At 32.3% G+C, this 21305-nt stretch overlaps 1 protein-coding gene across 5 annotated transcripts in view; it reads left to right on the top strand.

Annotated features, from left to right (window-relative positions):
- The window catches only part of LOC127723550 (uncharacterized oxidoreductase TM_0325-like), a 73665-nt gene that overhangs the window by 34701 nt on the left and 17659 nt on the right, over nt 1–21305 (top strand). Inside the window, exon 1 of one of the 5 annotated variants that reach the window (XM_052230220.1) lies at nt 556–674. The exons of 2 other annotated variants lie outside the window; for them this stretch is intronic. In XM_052230220.1, coding sequence (XP_052086180.1) covers nt 638–674 — 37 coding nt within the window. In that variant the 5' untranslated portion in view covers nt 556–637. Of the gene's footprint in view, nt 1–555; nt 675–3768; nt 3905–17961; nt 18022–21305 lie in introns of those variants that run through there. 2 more of the 5 variants (XM_052230219.1, XM_052230222.1) reach the window with 2 other exon arrangements.

Genomic DNA, 21305 nt, shown 5'->3' with positions numbered 1-21305 from the left:
ATAAGTACATATATGCGACAAAATAATTTTTACTGTGATGTCCTAATCTATGTCGATACTTATATTCTGGCATTGCGCAAGGTTAATATGGTTTTTTTCTCAGACAGTTAATGGCGTCTTTACACTAAATTCGTTGAACTTGTACTGATGGGTATTTAAGTCTGGGTACACAGGGTACTCACGTGGAATTCACCTCAAACGAGCTTATACGTGAAACTCACGTGAATCACACACACAAAAAAATAGCATTTTTCATGATTTTAGTAAAATTTGAAAAATTAGATGTTATTTGAATAATTTTATTTTGAAAATTCACATGAAAAAGATTCCTGGGATTTTCATGTTAAACTCTCGTGATTTTCACGTGTAATTCACATGACGATGGAATAACCCTATGTAAACATCATGATCATTGATGATGGTTTATTTATAATTTTGTTTTCAAATAGCTTTCAGTGATTACGAGCACTCGTTGATCGGTATTTTGTTTTATTTTTTCTATTCGTTTCTCGATATATAGTAACATCGATGTGCAACGTGTGCATGGTGTGCCATATGATACGTTATCTAGATGTAAGGCCAAGGTAATCTGTTTTAAGTCTCTGGTATTATCTGGGACAATTTCTGACGGTAAAACATGGCTAACTTCAAAGAAAAAGTTGTCCTTATAACAGGTAGGAATCATGTTCTACTATCCGTCTAAACTCTAACTAATATTGAGACACTCATATGCCATAGTTTTCTATAACATGTAAAAATTATCAAGTTTGCTGTAAACTATATAATGCATATGTGTATATATTTTTCAATAGTAATAGATTACTGATCATTACTTACAGACCGACCGAGAGACGTCCTTGGCGATAATTATTACCTAGTCATAAAAATTCATCAAAAAAGGAGACATCAATTCAAAATCACGCTGGAAATTTAATTCTAGTTTAGTTACAAATGTTATAAAAGTTAGGAGAATACCTCTTTTTAAAAAGCAGAACACTCGTTTTACATTAAATTTGAGGGTACGGATGGGGGTTTATGAGATTTGCAATGAAGATTGCGCTGCCCCACCTGTATAATCCCAATTGACCGTTACCAACATTGTTTGTTCAAATTAAGAATAAAACGCCTTCTGATAGAACAAATAAAGAGCTGCGTCATGAGCGCATGATATGCCCGTCGCTTTTTCAAAGAATGAAGTTCTATAACTACTCAATGTCATATCAGAAATTTATAAAAAAAAAACTAAAGGGATGTTATTTTAATAGACATAAACCAGTCATCAATGCTCAAAATATTTTTGAGTTATTGTTCAAAAACTGGGAAAAAAAGTTGGAAAATCCCCCTTTTTTAATGAATAAAAACCCATAACTCGGAAACATAAAATCTAAAATTTCTAAAAATCGAAAGGGAGCTCACGTCAATAGATATAAATAATTCACCAAAGTGTCATGAAAACTCCTCAACGTATTTTTAAGTTATTGTCCGAAAACTGGAAGTTCCCCCTTTTTTTATGAATAACACCCCATAACTCGGAAACGTAACAATAACAAAATTATAAAAACGAAAGGGAGCTCACCTCAATAGATATAAACAATTCACCAAAGTTTCAAGCAAATTGGTTAAAGCGTTTTTGAGGTATTGTCTGATCTGTTGACGACGGACGGACAGACGGACGAACGGATGCGTACGGACAACAGTATACCATATTACGTCCCGTAAACGGGCGTATACAAACTAGTAATATTGTTACGGTTTCATTAACAGTTGGTCTTCGTGAGGTCATCAGGTTGACTATTCTGTCACTTTTGGGTGTGCGCAAAAATAATTTTGAAATACAATTACAAAAAAGGGTGCTATATAAATATTTAACAGTGGTGATTAAAAACAGGGGGCTATTGACCTATTTGTTAGTCAGGAGCCTCTTGAACAACAATCAATGATCAATTATTATGGTATTTCAGTTCAATCAGGAAACTTTATATAAATATTTACGATAAGACGACGAGACGATCTTCTGTCATTATTGTTCATTTTCTTTTGTTTTGTACCGTGCGTATATATATATTTCCCATATCAAGTCATGAATTTCGTGACCACTAATTAATTAAAACCGTCAATAAATTCTTTATTACATACATGTATACCTGTATACCTGTATAACTCTTATTAAGAACTGGATATCACACCCTGATTTTTACTGTGATGTTCTAAACTCTGTCGATACATATATTTTGGCATTGCGCAAGGTTAATATGTTTTTCTCAGACAGTTAATGGCGTCTTATTTTACTCTAAGTTCGCTGAACTTGTACTGATGGGTATTTTAGTCTTGGTAGTTAGACAAATTCTACTCACGTGAATTTCACATAAATCTCACATGGAATTCACCTCAAACGAACTTAAACGTGAAACTCACTCGAAAATTTTCACGTGAATTTCACGCATTAAAAAAAGCATTTTTCATGATTTTAATTTAATCTGAAAATTCAGGTGATATTTGAATAACCTTAGTTTGAAAATTCACGTGAAAAAAAAATTCCTGTGATTTTCATGTTAGATTCACCTGAAATTCACGTGAAAAACACGTGAATGAAATTTCCCTGTGTAAACATCATGATGGTTTATTAATAAGTTGACATTTGTTTTCAAATAGCCTTCAGTGACTGAGAGCACTCTTTAATCGGTACTTTGTTTTATTTTTTCTATTTGTTTCGTGCCGATCTTTCCGTCAAACCTTTTCAAATAAATTTTTAGTTTGTTATTATGTTGTACTGTTACACTTATGTTCAAGGTTACGAGAGGATTGTTTTATCCCGTTTAATTCTTCAATTGTCTACATGTCCCAAGTGAGGAGCCTGAAATTCGTTGATTGCTATTGAATGGTGTCTGCAAGATTTGTTTTTCGTCTATTGTTTATAGCATCAATCAGGCCGTTAATTTTCTCTTTTGAATTGTTTCACATTTATCATACCGGGGCCTTTCTAGTTTAATATATGGTAAGGGTTTTGCTCATTGTTGAAGGTCGCACAATGACCCTTTATTGGTCAAGTGTGGATAGTGTTCTCATTGACAATCACATCAAATCTTATCGTTATAAAATGTATCAAGTATATTGAGTGGTTGATTGTGTTTGCTTAAGGTGGCTCGGCCCTTTAACAGTGCGCAGTTTTTAACGCATGTTTCTAACGACGAGCGCCTTGACAACGATCGCTTTGGGGGGTCTTCTCAACATAACTGTTATGTTATCTTATTGCAATGTTAATTTATATAGACAGGTGTCATCTTTTATTAGAAAGCTAAATAACTTATTGAGATATGTATATTGATTTGTTTAGCACATACTTACAACTTCTCGTCCAATCAAATTGCTTATATTTGCCTTCTAATTTTCAAAATACATACTTTACCCGTGTACTAAGTAACTACGCATGAATGACCACAAGGGTAAGATTTCATTGTATCGTAATCAAGATATTTAAAACAAAAATTACCACTGGCTATTTTGAAATAAAATGCTGTGTTCCAAATTAAATTAAATAGTTTGTAATTAGTTTTCACGTTGATTTTTAAATATCCTCCTATTAATATCTTTGGATCTAAAAAATGTTTTTGACAATTGCAAATTTCTTTCATTTAAATAAAGGGTAATACATATGGTTCTTTATACCTTGATTAGAGTACAACGATATCTTAAAATTATGATAATGTATCATCCATGCAATTACTTTGTACACAAAAAGTGTGTACTATGAAACATCGATGTGCAACGTGTGCATGGTGTACCATATGATACGTTATCTAGATGTAAGGCCAAGGTAATCTGTTTTAAGTCTCTGGTATTATCTGGGACAATTTCTGACGGTAAAACATGGCTAACTTCAAAGAAAAAGTTGTCCTTATAACAGGTAGGAATCATGTTCTACTATCCGTCTAAACTCTAACTAATATTGAGACACTCATATGCCATAGTTTTCTATAACATGTAAAAATTATCAAGTTTGCTGTAAACTATATAATGCATATGTGTATATATTTTTCAATAGTAATAGATTACTGATCATTACTTACAGACCGACCGAGAGACGTCCTTGGCGATAATTATTACCTAGTCATAAAAAATCATCAAAAAAGGAGACATCAATTCAAAATCACGCTGGAAATTTAATTCTAGTTGAGTTACAAATGTTATAAAAGTTAGGAGAATACCTCTTTTTAAAAAGCAGAACACTCGTTTTACATTAAATTTGAGGGTACGGATGGGGGTTTATGAGATTTGCAATGAAGATTGCGCTGCCCCACCTGTATAATCCCAATTGACCGTTACCAACATTGTTTGTTCAAATTAAGAATAAAACGCCTTCTGATAGAACAAATAAAGAGCTGTGTCATGAGCGCATGATATGCCCGTCGCTTTTTCAAAGAATGAAGTTCCATAACTACTGAATGTCATATCAGAAATTTATAAAAAAAAAAAAACTAAAGGGATGTTATTTTAATAGACATAAACCAGTCATCAATGCTCAAAATATTTTTGAGTTATTTTTCAAAAACTGGGAAAAAAAGTTGGAAAATCCCCCTTTTTTAATGAATAAAAACCCATAACTCGGAAACATAAAATCTAAAATTTCTAAAAATCGAAAGGGAGCTCACGTCAATAGATATAAATAATTCACCAAAGTGTCATGAAAACTCCTCAACGTATTTTTAAGTTATTGTCCGAAAACTGGAAGTTCCCCCTTTTTTTATGAATAACACCCCATAACTCGGAAACGTAACAATAACAAAATTATAAAAACGAAAGGGAGCTCACCTCAATAGATATAAACAATTCACCAAAGTTTCAAGCAAATTGGTTAAAGCGTTTTTGAGGTATTGTCTGATCTGTTGACGACGGACGGACAGACGGACGAACGGATGCGTACGGACAACAGTATACCATATTACGTCCCGTAAACGGGCGTATACAAACTAGTAATATTGTTACGGTTTCATTAACAGTTGGTCTTCGTGAGGTCATCAGGTTGACTATTCTGTCACTTTTGGGTGTGCGCAAAAATAATTTTGAAATACAATTACAAAAAAGGGTGCTATATAAATATTTAACAGTGGTGATTAAAAACAGGGGGCTATTGACCTATTTGTTAGTCAGGAGCCTCTTGAACAACAATCAATGATCAATTATTATGGTATTACAGTTCAATCAGGAAACTTTATATAAATATTTACGATAAGACGACGAGACGATCTTCTGTCATTATTGTTCATTTTCTTTTGTTTTGTACCGTGCGTATATATATATTTCCCATATCAAGTCATGAATTTCGTGACCACTAATTAATTAAAACCGTCAATAAATTCTTTATTACATACATGTATACCTGTATACCTGTATAACTCTTATTAAGAACTGGATATCACACCCTGATTTTTACTGTGATGTTCTAAACTCTGTCGATACATATATTTTGGCATTGCGCAAGGTTAATATGTTTTTCTCAGACAGTTAATGGCGTCTTATTTTACTCTAAGTTCGCTGAACTTGTACTGATGGGTATTTTAGTCTTGGTAGTTAGACAAATTCTACTCACGTGAATTTCACATAAATCTCACATGGAATTCACCTCAAACGAACTTAAACGTGAAACTCACTCGAAAATTTTCACGTGAATTTCACGCATTAAAAAAAAGCATTTTTCATGATTTTAATTTAATCTGAAAATTCAGGTGATATTTGAATAACCTTAGTTTGAAAATTCACGTGAAAAAAAAATTCCTGTGATTTTCATGTAAGATTCACCTGAAATTCACGTGAAAAACACGTGAATGAAATTTCCCTGTGTAAACATCATGATGGTTTATTAATAAGTTGACATTTGTTTTCAAATAGCCTTCAGTGACTGAGAGCACTCTTTAATCGGTACTTTGTTTTATTTTTTCTATTTGTTTCGTGCCGATCTATCCGTCAAACCTTTTCAAATAAATCTTTAGTTTGTTATTATATGTTATACTGTAACACTTATGTTCAAGGTTACGAGAGGATTGTTTTATCCCGTTTAATTCTTCAATTGTCTACATGTTCCAAGTCAGAAGCCTGAAATTCGTTGATTGCTATGGAATGGTGTCTGCCAGATTTGTTTTTCGTCTATTGTTTATAGCATCAATCAGGCCGTTAATTTTCTCTTTTGAATTGTTTCACATTTATCATACCGGGGCCTTTCTAGTTTAATATATGGTAAGGGTTTTGCTCATTGTTGAAGGTCGCACAATGACCCTTTATTGGTCAAGTGTGGATAGTGTTCTCATTGACAATCACATCAAATCTTATCGTTATAAAATGTATCAAGTATATTGAGTGGTTGATTGTGTTTGCTTAAGGTGGCTCGGCCCTTTAACAGTGCGCAGTTTTTAACGCATGTTTCTAACGACGAGCGCCTTGACAACGATCGCTTTGGGGGGTCTTCTCAACATAACTGTCATGTTATCTTATTGCAATGTTAATTTATATAGACAGGTGTCATCTTTTATTAGAAAGCTAAATAACTTATTGTGATATGTATATTGATTTGTTTAGCACATACTTACAACTTCTCGTCCAATCAAATTGCTTATATTTGCCTTCTAATTTTCATAGTACATACTTTTCCCGTGTACTAAGTAACTACGCATGAATGACCACAAGGGTAAGATTTCATTGTATCGTAATCAAGATATTTAAAACAAAAATTGCCACTGGCTATTTTGAAATAAAATGCTGTGTTCCAAATTAAATTAAATAGTTTGTAATTAGTTTTCACGTTGATTTTTAAATATCCTCCTATTAAAATCTTTGGATCTAAAAAATGTTTTTGACAATTGCAAATTTCTTTCATTTAAATAAAGGGTAATACATATGGTTCTTTATACCTTGATTAGAGTACAACGATATCTTAAAATTATGATAATGTATCATCCATGCAATTACTTTGTACACAAAAAGTGTGTACTATGAAACCTTGTGAAGGGGAAATTAAAGCAACTTGGTGATAATTTTTTAAACTTTCTTAAGGAAGGTGATCTATTTCGTCATGAATTGATTGATTTATTGATTATCGGTTGCTTAATTTCCAGTGGCAAATATTTCATGCATGTTCAGGACGATGTCATGAATTGAAAAACTGTGATTATGTCTGAAGATAATGTGCCAGTTATATATATATATATATATATATATAAACATATTCTGATAAATCTTTTAGTTTTTACTTTGAAATAATAAAAAAAAAAACAACACAAAAACACAAAACCTATAATCTGTGATCTATTGGTAGTTGCTTTTTAATGCCTATCTGCTAGACTATATCTATGGGGACAAACTATCTATATGTTTCAAATTTATTATAGCTTTAGTTTTACTGTGAAATAAAAAAATGTTTTCAAAACATGTAAAGCTTCCACTGCAATTTAATTATTGCCTGCTTTTGGTCAATTTATTTGGCCATCTTACCATGTAAGAAGAACATGTATAGTAAAACACCGCTTTATATCAATATACATACTTACACCAGCAGCTACCATCTTTTCATTCTGGAGTCAAGGGCCTTTTGGAATAACATATTTTACAATGATACTAGTGAGTAGATTTACAAAACTTCGTTAATGAGCTCCGTTTTACAAACACCTGTGATACAAGTAGTCAGCCAAAATAAACTATCAATAGACCAATTAAAAGATTACTCGAGTTGTAAATATGTGCTAAATTGGATAGTCTATGAAAAGGTATAAACTATGAAATTAACAGCTCGGGGCAAGCCCCTCGCTCTAAATTTCATAGTATATACCTTTTTATAGACTAACCTAGACATGAATTTTTATTTGTTTTTGTTTTTAAATGTTACCATTGTATTATAAATCATGTTTATCATTGTATATTGACCTCATGTTACACATGTGTGTCTGAGCGTTGCTTTACAATAAAATCTTTAAAAAAAATCAAAAGTAGTGTTGACGACATTGGAACGCGGACGTGTCTGAGAGCACCCTTTCCCGATGTCAACAAACGATGCAAAACTTTCTTCAAAAAGGAAATACGGTCAGAAATACGGAGTGGTTTGTTCATTTTTCACATAAAAAGGACATAAATATACATGATATTAGCATAACATTAAAAAAAAAGAAATTATAAATATTGACACGTACGACGGTATCTGGTGCGTACGCTCCGAAAACACATTCTCACCCTACACGTTCGATCCTTGGATCCGTTCGCACCCTATTTTCATTTAAATACCGGTTGAATAATAGATGTCTTTTAGATGTATATATGAAAATATTTTGTCAATGACGAAATGTTTAACCGTAAACAAAGGATAGCGATGTAAAGAACTGCATGTCACCGTACGGCTTTAAAAAAACGAGTAAAACCCATATAGTATGCTACATGTATATATATATATGCCTTCGGCTGTTGTCTGCTCTATGGTCGGGTTGTTGTCTCTTTGACACATTCCCCATTTCCATTCTCAATTTTATAGTATAAAGGCATCGGGGGTTCATCTGCACGCTATCCGTTTGGCGTATTATAAAATTTTGTTACTGCCATAAATCTCTTTTTTTACTTGAAATATCTTCATTTCCAAGTATTGGTAGGATTTTATTCCGGAGTATGTGAAATTTTTTCTCACTGCAAAATTTTGATAATAGTTTTGAACTATGACAATTTTCAAGCAAAGACTAAATACATGGCAGTCACACCTAACATTTTTATTTAAAGATTTATATACTTTATTAACTCATGGGCACAAAAATATCTATCAAATTTTCTCGTATCATAATTCTATGAATTACGGAACTCTAGTCCTTTAACGTACATGTAAGACCTCGGGTATTATGATATTTTCCTTTTACTTATTTTGCTATTTTCTTAATTTTCTATTTTCTGTTTTATCTATCAATATGCCAACCGAGTTCGCATTAAAAAAAAAGAGGAAAAATCAGCGTAAAAATTTAAATAATTGAATAAGAATGTGTTATTATAATAGACTACCGGAACTCGTGCAAAACATTTCACTATATTGATTATTTGTTTTACGCAGAAAAAAAACCCCGACACTTCAATTAAGTTTGCTGTTTTCCACCTTTGATCGTGTAGATGAAAATTGGTCAATAGTAACCTGGACCTAGAATTCCGACCTACATTGCATAACGATCTATGCTATTATCCCTCAATACCGCATGCTTTGCGGAGAAGCGCAATATATTTGGACTGACCAAGTCGGGATTTAGCGTATTCTATCGAAGTCTACCGGGCAGTTCCAAACACTTCCAGTTAAAGACTTTATATATAAACAAAATCTATACTACTTACTTGGTTCAGGAAAAGTTGGGATTGTAATTTTAAAACTCGGTCCAGTACACATGGACGCATTATTAGTCGGTGATATTGGCAAACTTTAACTTCTGTCTTAATTTTTGACATGCGTTTTTTTAAAGGGAAGATAACTACATGAATAAGGAATGTTCTTGATTTAAAAAAATGAAAGTGGAGTGTGTCATTGCGGCAAAAAATATGAATGACAATTTTCTTAATGATGTGTGGACATGTGTTTGACCCACCTGCTGCAAAGAAAAGTAATTATCGGTCTATGATGATAATAAGAAAGGCAGTGGCTATGAAAAGTTTTTCATCATCAAGCATATTTATAAAACTATCGTCAAAGTGACTAGCACGAGTAAAAAAGCTTTCACGTAAATCTGCATATATTGGATATTGCAATAAAACATGTTTTTCATTTTCAATATCATTACAATTAAAACACAACCTTTTTTCTAAACATAAATTCTCGTATCTTCCTGTTTCTATTCTAATAGGTGCAATCCACACCGAAATTTAGACAGAGCACTCCTGTATTTACCAGGCATATTTTTAATCAAATAATTCTCAACACCATATAAACATTTGAATTCTCTGTAAGTTCGTAATTTACTTGTATCATTAGAAAACAATTTTTTTAACCAATCCTGCTTAAAATTTTCAAATAATACATTTTCGATACCTTTTATATCATTCTTACTTAAAATATAATTAGTATTACATAAATTATTCATACCAAGACTAAAAAATTTGGCATTTACTCTAAATTGCCAATTTTTTATTCTACCCTTTCGATAGGAATTACTCCATAAAAAAACTTTTTTATTCAACCTCTCATCACACATTTTTGTTAATCGTGACCAGTTTCTAAATACACAAGACCATTGCTTAATACTACAAGGCATCCAGCCCATACCACCATATAATGACAGATTTGGTGTGTATTTTCCGACACCCATAAAAAAGCGCATGGCTCTATTCTTCACACTGTTAATACATGATAAATCCTTGGTACCCCATATGGCAGCACCATATTCAATAACAGACTAAACTAATGAATCAAAAAGTTTTGTAAATGTAGAGTACTGAAAACCTCCATTAGCTTTACACTTGGATATTAATAACCCTAATGATCTACTAGCGGATTTTGCCACCGCTTTTGCCATATCATCATAACTCAAAAATTCAGTAAAAAGTAAACCAGGATAATTATAATGAGATACAGTATCTATTTTGTTACCATTAAATAAAAATTGAAAAGTAGTTCTAGGCACAGACTGTGTTCTAACTGTGTTTGACTTATCTTAATTAACTGTCATATCATTTTTATAGCACCATGTATTGAGTGTATCTAACAGTTTTTGTAAATCTTTTTCATTTTCAGTTAAAAATACAACATCATCTGCATACAATAATATACAAACTTTATCATTATCAATATTAATACCAATATTTAACCTTTTAATACCATCAATTAAATCGTTTATAAAAATATTGAACAATAATGGCGATAATATACACCCTTGTTTTAAGCCACAATTTACGTTAAACCAATCAGTAAAATTACCGTTAATCTTAACACAAGACTGAACATTTCTATACAAAGAATGTTTTGCCTAAAAAACAATGCTTCCAAGGAAAAGATGTGAACTATTAGGACTTGTTCCAATACAAACAAGAAGTATTAGCCTAAGGATAGATCACAAATTTTTCAAGTTGTTAAGACATATTCCTAGATACATCTGCATGTATGGCAGTCACACCTTTCAGCACATTTTTTGTGTTAGCAAGAGTGCACAAGCTGAAATGTCTTACCTGCTTTACTAATCATCATTGTTGATTGATTTTATGTTGATATTCCTAAAGATAAAGTTTTACTACAAGTATCAGAAAAAATTAATATTATCAATTATCAATAATCATGAAAGGCATATTTGTTTTTCATTCATTATTTTGTACATATATCAGGCTATTAGTTTTCTCATTAGAATTGTTTTACATTTGTAATTTCGAGGCCTTTTATATCCGACTATGCAGTATAGGTTTTACTCATTGTTGAAGGCCATAATCCCATATGGTGACCTTTAGTTGTTTTTTTTTTTTGTGTCATTTTATTTCTTGTGGAGAGTTGTCTCATTTACAATCATACAACATCTTCTTATTTAATATTTCAATAAATTCATTTGATAATCATTCCATACACCAAATATAGTTGACTTACTGATTACACAATGTAGCATATTAAAAGAGGACTTACCATTGACCAATGAACCATGAAAATGTGGTCAATGACAACTGCCAGACAGACATGTAATCATTGCATACATCAAATATAGTTTATCTACTTCTTTTAGTATTAGAAAAACAGACAAAAACACAAAAACTTGACATTGACAAATGACCTATTGCTAAAAGTATTTGATAAACAACCTATAATGGTTAACTTTTATAAATTTTGACTTGGATGGAGAGTTGTCTCATTGGCACTCATACCACATCTTCTTATATCTAATCAGGTAACTTTAACCTTGATCACTGATCCATGAAATGAGGTTGAAATCTTTGTTGCAATCTCTATCAATTTGAGTGCATATCTTATTTTACAAAACCATATTTATCTGATTTCAGTAATCTTGATCATTGTGATAGGTAATGAGGTTGTCAGTTAGTGAGACACAAGTTTTTTCAGACAATATATAATTCGTTTGATTGTTTTGTTTGGTTGCTGTCTCATTGAACAAAACTATATATTCTATTTCTCCTTTTATCCCGAAAATATAACTTTTGAAATAGAAAATGAAAAGCATATGGATGAACAAAAAATGCCAAATGATGTAAAATAATTCAAGTGACCATTTGGGTCAGGGGTTGGTGAGGTAAAAGATGAGGGAAAGGCATGTGCATTTACCACAACTGTCACTTGGTATTACGATTTCCAAAATCTACAAATCTCATTAGCTACATTGTGTATTAAAGACAACTGCATATATTGCAGTTTGCATATCATGAATCATGCTTGCAGCAAAATTCACTCAAGCAGCAAAAATAAATTAAAACAGCTCTATTAAAATTTATTTTTTGAAACATTTTTGATTTTTATTCCTCAAATGTCTATGAGATCAAATTTATAAAACATAAATTAACATTGTTATTTTCAATATACTAGTAATTGATGACATGTATACATCATGTACATAAACAATCATTAATTGATCAGCTCCATATTTTCATAATTTTTATATCAATATTCTTCTCTTTAGTGTTTTTTTTTACATGTTTTATATGACTCAATAATCTATTCATCATTGGGACATGTAGGTACATGTACAATAGGTCCTTTTGATCTTGGATTTTTTTTTTATCGATTTTCACAACACTTAGCATATATTTCCAAATTATAGTTTATCTTGGCTTTTTACGTGGATTCTGAACACATTGCATACAGACACTAAGTGTAGATGATCTTGGGTTCTCATATGGATTCTGACAGTACTTTGATTATACATGTAGTTCCGAGTATTATTGATCTTGGCTTCTAATGTTGTTCTTAGGTTTAAGCACTTTACATATATAGTTCCCAATTGCTAGACAAGATGATCCTGACTTCTCATATAAATTATACTGGTACTTTGCCAATAGTTTCCAAGTAAAGTTGAACATTCCAGGATCTTTTACAACAAATCACTACTTCCTCTTACATGTACTTGAAGCCTGAAATTAAATGTGAGAGTAATTCTGTCATAAAATCAACCATGATTGACATTTAAATGCATAATGTAGTTCATATTTTAAAACTAGAGGCTCCAAGGAGCCTGTGTCGTTCACCTGATATTTTTGTTCACAATTGATGCATGAAATAATGCAACCATTATACTTTTGCTTTAGTTTCAGAGATATAAGCCAAAAACTGCATTTTACCCCTATGTTCTATTTTTAGCCATGTCAGCCATGTTGGTTGGCAGGCAGGGTCATCAAACACATTTTTTTAAACTAGATACCCTAATGATGATTATGGCCAAATAAGTTAAGTTAAACTAAATAAGCCCTACAATGTATGTTCAAACCTGATATTTGACCTAAAGAAATACTTTTATACCAAAGAGAGAGAGAGGGGGGGGGGGGGGGGGGGGGGGGGGGGGGGGGGTAATTGTAAACAAATTATGATCAAGACGAATCCATCAATAAAATGTATTGACTCGTACTGTAGGGGTAAAAATTTACAAATTAGGCCATTTATATTCCCAAGAAAACAAATAAAACAATCAAACTCTTGAGGGGGTGGACAGGGGTAAGGGAACAAACATTGGAATGAGGGATCAGGAAGAGGGAGTCAGGTGGCGGGAAAAGGGGGTATTGGGTCTGTTAGCTTGGTCTCAAGTAAAAATAAATTAACTAGTTTGGTAGAAGCTGAGGGTAGAAGTAAATCTTATGAAGATTATAAATAGAAAAGACCAGATAATTGTTTTTAACAGCCTGTGCCCTTTGATCTTGTGTGTGTCACTTTATTTTTAAACAATTAAATAAACTTAATATCTTTATTTCATCATGTTATAGAACTATACTAACTAAAGCACGATTAAAAAAAGGAAGGGTGCAAACAGACCCAGGGTGCGAACGTGTGAGGTGTGAATGTAAAAGGGGGTGAACGTGAATGCGAGCTAACATGATTTTGGGTGAAAGGACCAGAATTCGAAAAAGAGGGGGATGAATATTCTGGGAAATAAATTTGGCCAATTTTTTGTCTGGGAGCAAGGGGGATGGAAGTGAAAGTAGGGGGAAATATTTTAGATTAAAAGAGAAGGGAAATGGGAGTTGGGGATAGGAGTACGTGGGAATCCTGGACCCCTGTCCGAGGGCAGTTATAAAGGTACACATTAGACGTTAACGATAAATATTTTACTCGATTTGACCCTAACGTAGCTACGAAATTAGATTTTACAAATGACGATTAAAAATCAAGATTCATTTGAGCCTTACGGTATCGCAATAAGAACAATTGTGATGCTTGGCAGTAAAGGGTATTCCTACCCTGTCCAAATTATGGACAGAAAAACTTAAGAAAGTCTTTAGCTAAGTAGTAGTTGTGTGTGGACTGTAAGTTATTATCATTAATTAAAAGTAAATATACTCTAAATTCCGTAAATAAGACTTGATATGTGATATTGGTGAAGGAATATATTGACATACTTTTAATGTGTACAGACTGTATTATAATTCTATTGGTGATTGGATTTATATTGGATTTATTACTTCGTACTGAAGGTGTGCCTATATTGGCAGAATATATGAAGATACAGATACATCCCAGTAGCGGATCCAGAGGGGGGCGTAGAGGGCGTACGCCCCCCCCCCCCTTTTTGCATGAACTTTTTTTTTTTGTAAAATGATTAATCAGACTAGACTTCGTGAACTTTGCCATTACCCGGCCGTGTATTTAATTTTTATGCGATAATTCTTTACTTATAAAGATATTTTTCGCTCGTATTTACTGTAATATATTATAATTGATTATGTCAAAGTCATGTGATTCGCTACGGTGGAGTTGATCAGTACGTCGAAAAAAACGTCACTCAGTCATTTTGAAATTTAAATTATAGTAACACATTGCTTACGGCGGAGGATGACAAGCATGACTCTTTCAAAGCGACAAAGGATTGAACAAGAACCACGTATTGACTTCTATTTCACAATTCCACTCAACAGAAAGTAATACTCTATTACACTCTCATGAAAAAAAAGTTCCACAGCAATATTATTTACCTACAAAAATATGTTTAACCCCAGACGCCCCAGCCAATTAATAACATTGCTGAATAGTGATCTCCAGTCAGTAAGCTCTAGATAGATTTAAAGTCTAAGGTACGGACCATTTGATTTGAAAGGGCAGTCTGAGATATTTTAGAGAAAAAATTCTGACCCTGATTTTTGCCTTAAACAAAAATTCTGGCCGTATCTGTATTGAAAACAATTCTCGTGTCCCCTTTTTGCTATCAGAAAAAAAAATCCAACAGAATTATTCAGCATTAAATGGTGAATAAAAAAAACGGGCGTAAATTTTTTTGGGGGTTTGCATGTAAATCCCATATCTGACCGAAATGTCTGTTTCGCCGAACTGATATACTGAATACTTTTTTCAAGGCCCAACTGCAACCTGCCTGCTGGGTGTGGCCTTTATCATTGTTTATGTCTCCATTTGTCGACCGCCATTCACAACTTCGTTGTCATTTGATTTTCAGACTCATTCGTAGCCTTTGGTTGATTTGGGACCCCTCACTTCTCTTGTTGGGTGAAACATTTCAACCAAACATTTGGATAAAAAATGCTTGTTTGTCTTTGTTCGTGTCGGTCGTATTATAAACTTCATTGAATAGCCGCATATCATCATACATGTTTACAAAAAGAAATATGTGAGGTTATGCTAACTAACCATACAACAAACGAGAATTTTCCATGTCCATTTTTTACTGACAAATCCCACATCAAATATATTAGTTGTACATAGCTTTGGATCCATTCAGTCATTTTATAATAGACAATTAATGGGGAGAATGCGGCATCAAAAATGTCCAACCCTAGCTTACACTTTAACTATAAAATATACATGCCCCACGTCAGGAACCGTTAAAAATGTGCATTTTACACTTATTTTATGTTTTTTAGCCCCTAAAAAGGTCTAAAAAAAATTTCGACTCGCTCCGCTCGGCGAAATTAAAATACTACGCCCCCCCCCCCCATACCAAAATCCTGGATCCGCCCCTGCATCCCCTCAATATTTTTCCCAACAGGCTATACATGTTCACAACTTGCCTGTTAAGGATCAAATAAACACATAAATAAGATACCAGCCATAACGATTATACATAGAACAGAAATTTAGCCATGCAAAGTTTCAGGCGCAGAGATTTTCTACAGTAGCGAGTATTTTGAGACAACCCCCCACTTTGTATTTTTCGTGATACTGATAACATTTGGCTGCCTAAAATATTAAAATCTATGTTTTCTTATGTAATGACTCTACCTGCATCGTTGTCTATTCGCCACTTTGTCTGTTATTCATGTACATGGTCGTATTCATCAGTGGTGTATGCTGATCCACAATGGCGACCCTGAAATTTCTGTTGTCCGATAATGGTGCCAATTTAGAGGGAAACAACTCGCGCCAGACAAAATTACGGTATTTCCCCAAAATAATCAAAATTTCGCTTTTTTATAACAAACAGTTATATGTTAATCACGTTTATATTCAGATATCGTCCATTGATATAATTACAAACATTATTTTAATAAAGCCATCAATAAAGAATTCACAACGAAGTAATTATTGGAGTGCATTGAAATCAGACCTCATGGGGTAGAGGGGTCAAACAAAAGTCCGTAACTTTTTTAAAAGCCTGGTGACCCCCATTTTATTTTACCTTAAAATGCTCGAAAAGTTCATAGCTTTGATATATCCGTTTTTTTTAAAAATCTACCGGGGAAATTTTACGAAAAATTGAATTAACCAATATTTTTAGCCTTAAATTGAAATTAGAAAATGCAAAATTTAGACATAAATCTGTAAATAAAAGGACTTTTAGGTATAAAACAATCATTTTTTTCACATAATAATCATATTGACATGGTTCTAAAAGTCTTTGAATTTGATGTAGCCGTTATTTTTGAAAGGGTGGAAATGTTTGGAAATAGGGTCAAAATCGCACAATTCGCTTCCATTTGAGGGGAAAACGAGCCTGGTGATCCCCTTTTTTCTTTGCATTTTTGGATTCAGCATAAAAAGGTCTACAAAATATGTGAAAATAAAAAATTCTACCGGGGGTCCTTATTGGGGTGAGCCACCTTAAAGTCCAATATCAACTATTTTATGAGGTTCTAGCTCTACGTCCGGTATCAAGATTTAAGACACAGGAGGTTCTATATGCAGCTCCAAATTTGGTATCAAGATTAATTACGGCAGAGATTTTAGCATCACTTCCGCGGTATCAATATTTATTACAACAGAGGTTCTAGTGCCATGTCCGGTAACAAGAGTATTACAGAAGAGGTTCTAGATCCACGTTCGGTATCAAAATTAATCACAGAAGAGGTTATAGCTCCACGTCTGGTAACAAATTTTATTACAGAAGATATTCTTACGAGCCATGGTATATTTATACACGCACTGTTAAATTGCTGCTTGATATTGACAAGTCAGCGTTTTTTCTATGTTTAGTAACGTGTGCAAGGAGTACATGGTTTATTATATAATATGTTATCAAGATGTTAGGCCATGGTAATCGATTTTTGATCTTTTGCATTATCTCGCACAATTTTTTGACCGACATTTTTCAGTTGAAAACAGAATGATTCGAATACTGTATATATTTTATTTTACTTTTCATTATTTTTTATCCTGAAGAAAATAGTGGAAAATTAGAGCTGTGCAAGAAGTAACCATTTTTAGATTGTTTAGAATTAAATAGTTATTATAAATGGTGTATTTTTCAGTCATTTATTACTTCACACTCAAATCTGACTCTGTTGAGAAAAAATAAATCAAAGGAGTAATTAAAAAAATGTTGAACAGATTTGTATTTTTCTAACACTCAATCATGAGCTACAATAGTCTTGGCCTTATAAAGTACGTTTACATTTAAAACATGGCTAACTTCAGAGAAAAAGTTGTCCTTGTAACAGGTAGGAACCATGTTCTGCTATCCGTCTCTAACTAATACTGAGACACTCATATGCCATAGTTTCTGTAACATGTGAACATTATCAAATTTGCTGTATATTATATAATGCATATGTGTATATATTTTTTCATAGTAATACTATTATTAGATTACTTACAAATCGACCGAGAGACGTCCTTGGCGATAATGATTACCTTGTCATAAATTCAAAATCACGCGGGAAATTTAATTCTTTGACTCTAGTTTAGTTACAAATGTTCTCATATTGTGTGATGCCTTATCACTAGATATGATTACAAACGAATTTAACAGGAACAACACGACGGGTGTTACTAGCAGAACAGGAATTGTTGACATTTTCTGAGAACCCTGAGATGACGCTCGGATTTTTGTTGTTTGCGTTGATCAATATTTGGTTTCTGTGTAGTGTATACTTTTTAATCGGTACCGTTGTTTGTCTATTTGTCTTTTTCTTTTTACTATGTTACCATCTGTATGTCTTCTGCTTAATGATTTGTTTTAAGGATGTTCGCTCCTCTGTTTCAAAATAACAAGCTTTTTAAAAGACTGTTATAAATTGATAGTATATAAATGAAGAAACTAAAAAAAGCAGAAAAAATGAAGGGTCCGTGTGCTTGTTTTCGAGATATAAGCCATTGAAAATTTGGCGGGAAATGATTTTCTCTAGATTTTTCATACATTTAACATTGGCACCTTTTTTCTTTCAAAAACAATGAAAAAATAACAAGGATTTTATAAGATTTTCAAATATGGCTTTTAAAACTAGATGTAATAAAATTATGAAAAGAAAAGTAGGGGTTAGCGGAATTTTTTTTTTAATGGCACTACATGGATAAAAAGGAATCGGAATATCTGGCAAAAAATCAAAAACAAGAGGAGCGAACATCCTTAAGTACCTCTCTTTGTAAAAATCATGCAGATGGTGATTTATGACATGTCACAGAAGTAATTTGTTTGGCCCTATATCATAAGAACTTTAGTAGATAAGTAAAATTCTGTCTTTATTTTCCCTGTATATTGCGCATTGCCATGGTAACCGTCAAAACAACAATTTTGCCTGAATATAGGTGAAAAAGACGCTTTGAAAATTGAAAATAAGGGAATTTAAAGTCCCATAAAAATTATGTTAATCAATAAAAACAATAAGTACATTGTAATTTTACATTGTTAACAAACAAAACTCCAAACTATTCAAAAACGTTAAAATTTTGAATTAACCAAATAGTTTGTTTCCATAGCAACCATTTAAAAATGTGTTAAAATTCGAAAATGAAAAATTTCAAAAACTCCTAAATTTAAATCTGTCTATCTCCCAAGACCAACAATACCATGACATGTCATTGACAATTTTTGAAAGACAACATTCTATATATTCATAAAATAAAAAGAAAGTCGTTTATTTCTTTTTCTTTAAAAAAATAATTTTAGTTAAAAATGGTTCATTTTCAAACAATTTAGATTGCCAAACAGATGAATAATCAAACATTTTGAACTTAAAAAACTATAACATTCCATTTATGTGTTCATTTCTGACACAAATTGTTTAATTATCAATGAAAATATATGATTGATGGAGATATGCTGGAACAGAATGAACATTTTTTTCTCTGGGTATGGTGCAACCCCCCCCCCCCCCCTTCTCCCTTTTATTTCAAAATTATAAATTGTATCAAGTAAAAAGTTGGTATCTAATTGTGAACATTTTGAGCATTTAAGCATGAAATTTCTTCAAAGGGCAATAGTTTGTACCCCCTTCCCCTATTTTCAGATATTAGATTTCTCCGAAATATTCAAAAAAAAGGTTAAGGGTTACGCACAACTCTTTGTCTTGCCTGAGACTAATGCTGCTAGTTTAAAAGAGGAATGTTGAATTTCAAAACACAATTAAGTCTATTAATCAAAATAAGAAGATGTGTTACAATTGCCAATTAGATAACACTCCACCAGGGACCAAATGACCAAGCTATGTAAAATTTCTAGAAGGTTTAAAATATTTATCTAAATTTCAAAATAAGAATTTAAAAAAATAAGTTCGTTTATTTATCATGGTTTTTATTTCTAATATAGATGGCTACAAAAAAGCTTCAATAAAATTGAATATACATGTATGTAGCTAGATGACAGTTTCAAACTTGATTATTTTTTAATATTTATCCTTATACTGTTTGATCTCTTTCTAAATGTTTATATAAAAAAAAATTAGGCAAATTTTCCAGTATATCAACATGTAAGATATGGGGAAAGTAAAAAAAAAATAAATCTTTAGATCCTAGTCTATACAATTTAATAAAACTTCTGTTTAAGTTTCATATAATTCCATAAATATTTGACGAAGCTAGGCTTAGAAAAAAATACCTGTGTTTCTACTAACATGATGATGCTGAAAAAATAGGGTCATTAGCTATGCAAAGCATTGTATTTTCAAAATATTATATTATATTGAATGCATTTAAGGTTGGCATTAAAACCTATTGAAGGTAGGGTGAATTTGTTAGTAAAAATGTATTTTATTCATGCCTTATTGATGCAAAAGAAAGACTTAACTATTAACTAAAATTGAGAATGGAAATGTGGAATGTGTCAAAGAGACAACAACCCAACCAAACAGCAGAATTCAGCCGAAAGGCTGATGACTGAATGTAGGATTGCTGCGTCTCTTAATGCACCCGTTTTGTGCAAACTGAAATTAGAAGAAAATCTTTAGATGCTATTTCATGGTCTTGAAGATTAGCCTCTGTCCAACTTTCATTTCAATCTATGTCAAAAATACATAATCTCAGACTGTCTTTAAATTCTAACTGTAAAAAAACTATGTCGTTCTATCAGGAATATACTGAAAATGAAAAATAAAAGACTTTGTCGAAAATTTGCTTCAGGCATTATCTCTTAATCATAAAAAAACCTCTGCCAAATACACTTGAGATATAAAGTGTGCAAGATTCACCAAACAGCTTCGAAGGAAAGGTTGGTTAGTTATAAAGCCTGATCAATACTCCTCAAGTGATCAATACTAGATACATTTTTGTGTGGTTTTTAGTTACTATTAATTCTATTGCAAAAACAATGATCATCGGAGGGAAATCATTCATTTTCTTTCCTATAGTATGAATTAAACATAATAAAAGAATGGAGTTCCGTTGTTTCTCGCGTTGCACGTATTGTATCTATCCAGGGGCAATAACTAAAAAAACCATCTTTTTTCTTCTTTAAAACAATTTATAGACAAAAAGCGTGTGTGGGGGACATACAAGTTTTATTTATTGT

Source organism: Mytilus californianus, unplaced genomic scaffold (assembly GCF_021869535.1).
Source record: "Mytilus californianus isolate M0D057914Y unplaced genomic scaffold, xbMytCali1.0.p SCAF_13, whole genome shotgun sequence".
Classification (NCBI taxonomy): Eukaryota; Metazoa; Mollusca; class Bivalvia; order Mytilida; family Mytilidae; genus Mytilus; species Mytilus californianus.
This window is presented reverse-complemented; position numbering and strand designations above follow the sequence as displayed.